General features: G+C 39.0%; 1 protein-coding gene across 6 annotated transcripts; it reads left to right on the top strand.

Moving 5' to 3' along the window:
* Positions 1-833: 833 nt before the first annotated feature.
* Positions 834-9,963, top strand: LOC114454128 (poly(U)-binding-splicing factor PUF60-like). Of its 6 annotated transcripts, XM_028434340.1 has the most exons (12): positions 834-908; positions 1,454-1,548; positions 2,677-2,772; positions 3,808-3,897; positions 4,403-4,453; positions 5,554-5,715; positions 5,805-5,897; positions 6,880-7,093; positions 7,175-7,407; positions 7,979-8,093; positions 8,999-9,246; positions 9,320-9,963. In XM_028434340.1, exons 3-12 carry the CDS (start codon positions 2,695-2,697, stop codon positions 9,617-9,619), a joined length of 1,584 nt encoding a protein of 527 aa, XP_028290141.1. In that variant the 5' UTR covers positions 834-908; positions 1,454-1,548; positions 2,677-2,694; the 3' UTR covers positions 9,620-9,963. The 6 variants fall into 6 exon arrangements, with proteins under 6 accessions (XP_028290141.1, XP_028290142.1, XP_028290140.1 ...); XM_028434341.1 differs by lacking the exon at positions 1,454-1,548 and having other exon boundaries at positions 869-908; positions 7,175-7,365; XM_028434339.1 differs by lacking the exon at positions 1,454-1,548 and having other exon boundaries at positions 869-908; positions 9,029-9,246.
* The last annotated feature ends 434 nt before the right edge of the window (positions 9,964-10,397 follow it).

The raw sequence follows: 10,397 nt of genomic DNA, 5'->3' as shown, positions 1-10,397 counted from the left end.
TTAGAAGGTAGCGACAAAAGCCCTTTACAAAGTGCTTTAAAATAAAGTAAATTACTAAGTTTGACAGTTTAGAAGCACAATTGTAATGTTTTTGTCTCAAAGAACTAAAATGAATAATAAATTGGTGATTTGAAATAAAACTAATCTGAGTAACTTGATGTGGGACTTTGAGCATCTTTGTATACAGACGACATTTCATCGTCTCCTCTTGAGTTTGAATGAATGTATGTAACATAAACAGTCCAAATTGAGTTGACAGAATGAATGAATCAATTATTATTGAATTGTTTTTTTTTCCTCTTCATTTTTGTTTTACCTTTATTTTATAAGCAAGGCAAGGCAAATTTATTTGTATAGCGCATTTCATACGCAAGGCAACTCAATGTGCTTTACATGATAAAACATTCAATTGTTTAAAATCAATAAGAACATTTAAAAGCATCAGTAAAATCAATTAAAATCATCAGTAAAATCAATTAAAAGCAGCAGTAGCAATGATCCAATACCTTCTGAAACAAAGAAGGGTTCAATTTAAGCACATATTTGGGTATCTGCTCTTTCATATGTATATTTGTTTATTTCAACTATTTAATACAATAGGCTGTTTTAGACCACTGGCTCTATATAAAAACAAATAACTTTCATAAAAGTCGTATATAATGAAACATATTGATGATACAGCCAATCATGAGGATGGCCCCAAAAACATTAGAGCATATTCTGCAGTATTTACAGTGATATATTATTTTCTAAGAATGTATTCATTGTTAATGCCTATGTTCTCAGTTGTTATCGCGGGAAGATTCAACTATCGCGTGATCTTTTATTCAAAGCGCGTATTCTCGCGAGGGTGGCCATTTGAGGGCCTCTCGTGGAAGGCGTGCTTCATGGCGGTAACGGAGACTGCGGTAAATAACTATTTTCGAATAAAAAGCCACATTTGTGTGCTCCATTCCATAAAAAAAATCTTACTCTGTAGTAACAATAAGCGGCTTTAAGGATTATTATGTGCTAATGGTTCTGCAAACTTTGCTTACTGAGCAATATATAGCTGGCCTTAACGCGCCATTATTGATGAATGCATCCCACAGGCTAACGTTAGGCTAGCTTCTTGCTAACATGTTAATTATAAAAAAGAAAATCCGAGGTCCCGTTGTGTGTAGCTCATTAAAGGTTTTTATACATGTAACTTTATCAGTTTTGTGTCACGATCGGTCGTAGACTATCTATTAGGATGCGTCATTTCATCTCTTTTGTTCAACCTTAGCCGAAAGCGGCTAAATTCTTAAGCTAACCTCGCACTGACATGTTCTCCGTCGTTAGCATTCAGACGCATTACGCCAGTGTTACTGGGCCGTAGGAAAGATTAGCTATACGAACAATCCATTGGTCATGATATGAGCCGCAGTTTGCCTTTGTTAATAGTCTGAAGGCGTGTTTTTATCTCCTCTAGAATTTCTTGCATTGTTAAAGCTTCCCATCAGTCCTCTTCCCTTCGGGGGCATTCCTTCCTCAGTGTGGTGGACCAGCCATTAGCAGGTCGTGTAGGTAAGAAGCTTGTCCAGTCCCATGTGGTCTGATCCTCGCTGTGTAAGGTTTAATCCCACTTTTTTGTATACATATTTTTTTTTGTAAGTTTGACACAATGACGATACGTTTTAGATATTGTATTAAAATTCAGTCCAGTATACGTATTAAGGTTGTTAATAAAAATATTATTAAATTGTCCTGTTTTTACCGTACAGCTACACTCAATAACATCCATCATTTCATTGCAGTAGCACTCTGAACAGAAACACATTACAAGCACTAATATGATTGTTCAGTAAAATTAGTCAAGTCCACCTGTATTGCAAATGTGTATAGCACAAAAGCTGTTTATTTTACAATATTTCATTATGTTAAACAAAATATGGGCACATTTAATTAAAAAAAAAAAAACATGTAAAGTTCTGTTGTGCATGATGTTATACAAGATTACAATCTAATCTAGTGGATGTGAGGAATTACACTATAATCGATTGTTACATCTCATATCGCGATAGATTGTATAATATATTATTTTCAACACCCCTACGTACAAGCATGGCCTTTGTAGTGACGTCAACATAGGATTATGATTGGCTCAAGTCATAGTATTGTCTGAGCTTGTGATTCAGTCATGTGCTGCAGAGAACATCTGCCAGCGCTGGATCACGTGTCTAAATAAAAGTGGCGGTGTGTATTGGCTGTAGCTCGGCTAATCCTCTGGGTTTGCTTAAAAAAAATTCAACTTTATTCAATTTCAAAACATTTTCATCTGTTTACTACACTTGCTAGACATTCAGTGACCTGTTTGCCAGAGAAAAGAATCGTGTGATATTGTCCCAAAACATTCAATAGGGGTATTTTCATGTCAAATTGGGGCCCGATTTGAACCAAGACCAGACTAATTCCGCGTTTTTAAAATATGGGTTCATAGAGGCCATTAACAACTGTTTGTTGACTCTTTACTTGTTCACAAACCTTTTGGTGGTTGTTTTAGAACAGAACATCACTACATGATGCTCTGTTAACACAGTACATGATATCATTTAAACACAAATTTTCATGCAGCCCTCCGACTGCTGTGCATTGAATTATTTCCTCATTTACTTGTGGATTTTGCATTTGTGAAATGTCATGTTTACTTCACAGGGAGGTGAAGCTCTGAAGATGGAGAATGGACAAGGCACAGGCTCCAAGCTTGGCCTGCCGCCTCTCACCGCAGAGCAGCAGGAGGCACTTCAGAGGGTAGGAGATCCATGTTCATGAAGAACAAGACTTTAATCACGAGTAACTTATTAAACCCTTATATGCTTGTCTTTTAATTTTGTTACAGTCCACTCTGCCATTGTTGATGCCATAGGAGCAAAGGGTTGACCAATTAGCAGTTGCAGAATTTAATTAACTAAAACTTGTCGGTAGTCCCTCTTGCCTTTACATCAGTATAATGTTATGCCTTATTTATTGCATAAAGTTATAGATTCTCTTCAAATTTAAAAAGTACAAATGGGTATTTACATTGAACTAGTGCAACTCAACTTTATTTTTTAAGCATTTTAGAAACAGCAGAGCCAGCCAATACGTTACACACAAACATCAAGACAAAACACAAGCTGTTAAACAGTTAAATACAATAAAAGTCAACGTCATGAAATTAGTTAAAAGCCACAAATAATAAATAATATTTAAGAGAGGCTTTAAAAGAAGTGAATCGGTCTGTCCGATGAGCAAAGATAGCTCATTAGTTGCTGGGCTGTGACTGAAAAAGCACAGCCACCTCATGTCCATCTTTTTGTCTTTGACTTGTATTCAGTGTCATTGGCAGGTGCTGTGCACTGATGAATCAACAATTAGAAATGTTTGTCTGACAAAGGAGGCATTCTGCAAACAGCACAGTTTGTCTCCAACCATTCATTCATTACCATCAGGAGCTGCTGATTGAACCCAGTCTGATTCTGTAGCCGAACAACAAAGCCAATGTCTTCATCAGTGGGAAGTAGTGGTAGACCTGGATGTGGCGATATCGATAATGAGATTACAGAGGATCTCAGAAACGTCTTTGTCCGCATTTGTTTGTGACGACATTCATTTCTGTTAGAATGATTTCAACAATTTAAAAAACACTTTCCATAAAATCTTCTGAAAACCCCCATTAATTTTAAATTGACTAAATCTGCAGCAATGCCATAAAATAGTTATAGCAGTACTCTTGTACTAAAAAGCTTTGTAACAAGTACTCATCTACCAACAAGTTTGAATGTGCTCACTTTTCCCTGCTTGCAGGCAAAGAAGTATGCCATGGAACAAAGCATCAAGAGTGTGCTGGTAAAGCAGACCATTGCCCATCAACAGCAGCAGCTCACCAACCTACAGGTGAGATATTTTCAACTTTGTTTCTCACCAAACCATAGGTTGGTAACTTGCGTGCCATCTGTGAGCCGTGTTTTTTAAATGGGGTACAATAGCCTGTTGGTGTATCAGTAAACGTAGGCCTCGCTATGATTGGAAGTGGAGTTTTGGCTTAGGTCTTTTGGGAACTTTCCCCCACTTTTCCACATGCAGTGACATAGATCACATGTCGTCCCTCTGCCCTTTGCTTTTGCCTCTGCTCTTTTTCAGATGGAGATGATCGTCGTAAAGGCTTTAGTTCACATGTTCACATGCTTTGCACTTTTAAAGGGGACTTGCTCATGTGTATTGCTTGTGCTGATCTGTAGTTTAGAAAGGGAAGGTTAGACCCTCAGACTGTATGTTGTTTAGAAGGAGGGTTTGATTGTAGCTTTAGTTTGACTGTCAAAGCAATGACCTTTTTGAAAAGCTAAGCTAAGGGATATCTAACCTACTTTTCAGCACTTTTTTCATCTTTACTGTCTTTCAGATGGCAGCAGTGACAATGGGCTTTGGAGATCCTCTCTCACCTTTACAATCGGTCAATAGATTATTAATTTTTTTTTCTGTGCGCATTCCCTATGCAAAAAGGGCTGTTACCCTTCTTTTAACTGGTTGCATCTGCAACAATCCCTGCCTTTGTTCTAACCCTAGAATGCATATTCTTTCATAAAGAAACGTGTCTTTTTACGGCTAGTGCAGGTTTAACGACTTCAGCTATTCTTTGAGATCAATAATTATTTTTAATTGTCATAACACCTCTTTGCTCCAAGTTGTAGTGTGTTAATAAACTTAAGTGTTAAGGAAAAGGTATTTACAGTACAAAGGCATTAAAATTATTTTATAAAGCATTATTATTGTGGAGAAAGTCATGTCTCTTGGAAAAATATGCATTTGCTCCTTTTTTAAAAAAGAAAGCTCTTGGCATGGGACAAAAGAGGGATAGCAATCCTAATATGGACCAAAATAAGTAAGCAGCTGAGACAGGGATCTTTTTCACCATCTCAAAATTAGTGTTTTTATTTCTTTCCAAACATTTTTTTTCCTACCATAGGGCAATTGAGGAAAAAGTTTAGGTCTGCTGGTGATTCCATAAGTATTAGACACAGTTTGTCTTAAAGGCATTACTGAAACGGCTACTTAAGTTGATGAGGCAATCATTTCGCCTTTTGACATAAGAAGAAAGTTTGAAATTCTTTCATCAAGACATTGTTTGGATTTCGTTTGAACTCCACGATTACTTTTGTTACCTTACTTGCATCCCTGGACTACAGGTCAGTTACTGAAACCAAACATTTGTGAGGGCTGTGCATGTCAAATCACTTCAGTATGTTTCCCCTCCATATGTCTGTTCTATTGTAACAGAATCAAGGCCTTTATGTAAATACCTCTGGTGAATTCAGAGTTTAAAACAAAGTTAATGATTTTTTTCATAGTTGTTTTCATTGATTACTATATTCTGATATCGCCCTAGTTTCCCATCCAGACCTAACTTGGAATTGGCCTCTGATATTTTATTTTTTGGGGAATCAAGCACAGTAGAAAATACACATTTTGTGTGTATGTGTTTTGTGTGTGCGTGTTTGTCTTCCTCTCTCTTGCCCTCTAATGCTTATGTAATTTTTCTTTCTTGGTTGGCAGGTGGCAGCTCAACGTCAGCGTGCCCTAGCCATCATGTGTAGAGTGTATGTGGGCTCCATATACTATGAGCTTGGAGAAGACACAATCAGACAAGCCTTCGCCCCGTTTGGCCCAATCAAGAGCATTGACATGTCCTGGGATTCAGTCACAATGAAACACAAGGTCGGTGTGGGGAAAATCAGCTTTGCTGCACCACACTAAATAACTGTAGCAACTCGAATGCTCAGATTTTTACTATTGTGTGATTGTAGGGGTTTGCGTTTGTTGAGTATGATGTGCCAGAGGCTGCTCAGCTGGCTCTGGAGCAGATGAATTCAGTTATGCTGGGGGGGCGCAACATTAAGGTAAGTAAAAGGGGAGAAAAGTTCAAGTAAATGTATCATCTTTTTGTGTGGCTGTGTTTTTCAAATTCATTTGGATTTTAGTTTTTAAACTTGGCAGTTTTCAATTAATCAAATGAATCAAGTTACTTTGTTTGAAAAATGTCATTTACAATGTTTGCAATTTTAAAGAAACATACATAAAAATGTCAAGCAATCTCTAATTTCTTTTTCTTTTCCTTTTGCTTGTCTTACTGCTTTTCAGGTGCGTGTGTTTGTGTGTGCGCGCGAGCGTGTGTGCGCGAGCGTGTGTGTGTGCACATTTTTTTGCTTTTGTATGTCATCAGTTTCAGCAGGGTGCCCAGTGGCACATGGCGCCTCTTTGTGTCCATGATGTGCTGATGATGGGCTGCGCCTGGTTGGTGTTGCTTGGCCGCCTCATGTGTAGTACAGATCACAGTTACGCTTAGGTGCTCGTCCATGTCGGGAGATCAATAACCTTAAGAGTACTAGACAACCTAGCAGTTACATACTATAACATTAAAGGACTTCCCTTTTTGCCACCATTTCAGCTTGTCACTATGAAAGAAACTCTATGAAAAAAGATGGTGTTAACTGTTGCATGTTTTTAGATGGTCAGCAGATAGACAGAAGGAGATTCTGATTCAGTCAGAGCATAGTACATAGTTTGGCCTTCTGATCTTTATTTATGTTGAACTGTAGTGTCTGTACTGGTAGCAATAAGTCTTCCATTCTTCTGTTTGAAGTACATTCAACAGATGTTCCATTTACTGTCCATATATAATAACAGGTAGATTTTCAGACTAGGCCAGTGCTTGTGCATGCTGGTCCCACTTAACAACAGGTAGAAGGCCAGTAGCTTTGACTATAGATGGTGGCATTTCAGAGTTGGCACAGTGAGAATCTAGACTTTCCGTTAGAGCGCCCCCTGTTAGTTAACTCCACCTCCCACTCAGTAGCCCTGCTGGTGTGATCTGTGCTATAGGTTGGGCGGCCAAGTAACATCGGTCAGGCGCAACCCATCATTGACCAGCTGGCAGAAGAGGCGCGCGCCTTTAACCGGATCTATGTGGCGTCCGTCCACCCTGACCTGTCAGATGATGACATCAAGAGTGTGTTTGAGGCCTTTGGACGCATCAAGTCTTGCATGTTAGCAAGAGACCCAACCACAGGGCGACACAGAGGCTTTGGCTTTATTGGTGAGCTTCTGAGCTCTCATTGGCTCGTGCTCTCCCTCAACTGTCGCTCTGCTACTAACAGCTACTTATATCCCTTCACAGAGTATGAAAAGCCTCAGTCAGCCCTGGATGCTGTGTCATCTATGAACCTGTTTGACCTTGGGGGTCAGTACCTAAGGGTGGGCAAAGCGGTGACTCCACCAATACCCTTACTGACCCCCACGACTCCAGGTGGTCTGCCGCCTGCTGCAGCTGTGGCTGCAGCGGCAGCCACCGCTAAGATAACGGCCCAGGCAAGTATGAATCCCTTCCAAAGGGATTTAATGGCCTTCCAGGTAAATATACCTCAGATATAGCTAGATATGACACATGTGCATACTAAAGTTAATGACGTGACTGGGAGAGACCAGTTTTGTCTTGATAACATTAAATAGTCATTACTTGGACAAAGAAGCTGTTTTATTTGTCCTAGATGTCAGACATTTTGGTAATAACCATATTTTAATGACGCTATGTTAAAAAAAAAAAAAAAGAACATGAAGTAGTACAGTTTGATAAAGATGGTAATTCACTTACTGGTAAATTGAAGGCAGCAAAAGGGAAGATAATGCTCCTCCCAATCACTGATGAGTTATTGTTTTTAGTGGGGGCTTTGTTGACAGTTGATCAACAGTCATTGATCATTAGGTGTTATTTATACCTAATGTCACTGTTTTCCTGTATCGATTGTCACGAAAAAGGTTTAATAATTTGTTGGCACATCCGATATTGTGACCTGGTTTATCACTGAGGTGCAGGACAGGTGTAGGTCATTCTGCTGCACTGTTTGATTGTTGACTGTGCTGCCTTGTGCTGTGCTCTGTGTGTTTCCCTTGCCTAATGTCTTCGGCACCCCCCTCTCTTAAGGAGGCAGTAGCGGGTGCTACAGTGTTGGGGGCGTTAGCCGCGCCCCAGCTTCTTGGTCAGCAAATGGGAATACCTCAAGCAGTCATGGCTGCACAGGCACCGGGTGTGATCACAGGTGAGGTTATAGTTAAGCCTTTAATTCTAAAGCATGACACGTCAGTCACTTCATTCTTTAAGGAAAGATCCTGTCACGCATTCTCTTCTTTAATTGGCCTGTCATATTTTTTAATTTGCATATTAAAATAAACCTTTTTTGTTTGTATATTTTTCATATTCCAACCATAAAGCACCATGTTCAGATTATTAAAGGCTTTGGTGTCTTTTTTTTAAGATTACCGTGTTGGCACCTGGAGGTGTATGAGTTGTTATAATGTAATCTGAAATATTGGGTGACTCAATTTTTCAGGCTAAAAGATGGTTCAGATGGTTGTCCATGGGAATTGTCATTTTTTTAATAAGTGTAAAATATGTTTTGAAATAAACACGTTAGAGTGTAATTAAGTTAAAAACATTTTTTTCAAATGTGTTCATGATGTAGTTGATGTAACTAGTTAACAAGTAAATAATTAGTTGCAGCCCCACTTTGTCATTTAGTATTTTCACACTGAGTGATGTTTTAAGTAGTCAAAGCGTTTGAAGCTTGGCATAAATATAGTATATGTAAATTTCAGCAGTCATTATAAAACACTGGATTGACCCTGAATTACTGCTGAACTTATTGTTCAGTGGTGGTTGCTGTTTTTATTTTACAAAATAAATGTATTCATGCGTCTGTTTTTCATTTTTCCAAAGTGTTTGAAGAAAGTGAGTAAAGCTTGAATGAGAGGTTCATAAAAGTGCATCTACCAGCATGTTTCCACTTTGGTTAAATAGAGGCTACCTGTTCATTACATTATTAACAACCAACCCTCATCCAGCAGCCTATCATGTCATACAGGGCTCTCTCTGCTATAAGCAGTCACATTTTAACTAATGTTTGCACAATCCACATGAGGCTGCTCATATGCGCTTTCTAAACAGGTGTGACTCCCGTGCGTCCCCCCATACCAGTGCTTCCTCAGGTTGGTCTGGTTAACCCTGTGCTCGCATCACCGCCGGTATTGTCCAACCAAGCGGGTGGCCCCAATCAGCTGGAAAAGAAGGAAGAAAAAGAAGAGATGCTTCAGGATGGAACGGGGCAGGAAATGTTGAGTGACCAAGAACACATGAGCATCTCAGGCAGCAGTGCCAGACACATGGTGATGCAGAAGCTACTGAGGAAATCAGAGGTAGGACAGGTTTGTGTTTAATAAACATGCGATATAAAAGCGGTCATTAAATGTCTGTCCTACTTGTATGTAGTCTACAGTGATGGTACTCAGAAACATGGTGGGACCAGAGGATATCGATGATGACCTGGAGGGCGAGGTGACGGAAGAGTGTGGAAAATTTGGCGCCGTCAACAGAGTGATCATTTACCAGGAAAAGCAGGGAGAAGAGGATGACGCAGACATAATTGTTAAAATCTTTGTTGAGTTCTCCATGGCCTCTGAGATGAACAAAGCAATCCAGGCCCTGAACGACCGCTGGTTCGGCGGTCGCAAAGTTGTTGCAGAAGTGTACGATCAAGACCGTTTCAACAGCAGTGACCTCTCTGCATAAAGAACCTGAAATGGCTCCCACCACACCTGCTACGTGAAACTCATTTCGTTCAGTCACTGCAGTCAAAGATGCCAGACTCTGATATTTGAAATTGTTTTATTGATTGCTTTTTTTCATGCTGTCAATATTCCTGCTAGAAGGATCATTGGGGATTCATTTTATTTTTTTTCCAGTACAGTTTTACTTTGTGATCTGTGAAGACTCCTTTTCAGTGTGAGTTTCAGTGTTTTGTAATATGACATCGTAAAACATCTAGGTTTTTTTTTTTTTTTTATTTTATTTTACTTATGTTGAATTACTGGATATATGCTCTCTTATTTCTACTATTAAAAGGTAATATTCTGCCAAATTGCGCAATGTGTGATTCATAAATACACTTGACTTCATACTTCAAAAAACTGCAATGAATTTTATATTTTTTGGGGGGGGTGAACATACCATTTGAGTAGAGTACTTTAAATTTGGGAGTCCTCGACAGGCAGTAATTGGACGTTTTGTAGTTCAGATATTACTGTAGAAATATGTGAGGACAAGTGAATGTCCTGGAAACAGTATGAAATTTGACTAGATAAATAGACTTGTTCTGGTACTAACAGATGTTTACAGTTGTACAGTTACGGTACAACTATAAACCTATTGGATACTAAAATGTATCTCTTCCCACACACCTTTCAGCAGATATCTATATGTCCTTTAGATCTTTGTAGTAGATGTTGGATCTGTTTTTGTTTTAATCTGCTACCACTGACTGGTTAAGCGAAAGGCAAGCTATAAATTT

The sequence above is a fragment of the Gouania willdenowi genome, chromosome 20 (genome assembly GCF_900634775.1).
Source record: "Gouania willdenowi chromosome 20, fGouWil2.1, whole genome shotgun sequence".
In the NCBI taxonomy this organism is placed as follows: domain Eukaryota; kingdom Metazoa; phylum Chordata; class Actinopteri; order Blenniiformes; family Gobiesocidae; genus Gouania; species Gouania willdenowi.
The sequence above is the reverse complement of the archived record's forward strand: the minus strand, read 5'-3'. Positions and strand labels throughout refer to the sequence as shown.

Coding starts and splice junctions, on each gene's coding strand:
- LOC114454128 (XM_028434338.1), top strand. CDS start 888: ATGGCGGTAACGGAGACTGCG. Junction 2,773..3,807: donor AGCAGGAGGCACTTCAGAGG/GTAGGAGATCCA, acceptor CCCTGCTTGCAG/GCAAAGAAGTATGCCATGGA. Junction 8,094..8,998: donor GGCACCGGGTGTGATCACAG/GTGAGGTTATAG, acceptor CTTTCTAAACAG/GTGTGACTCCCGTGCGTCCC.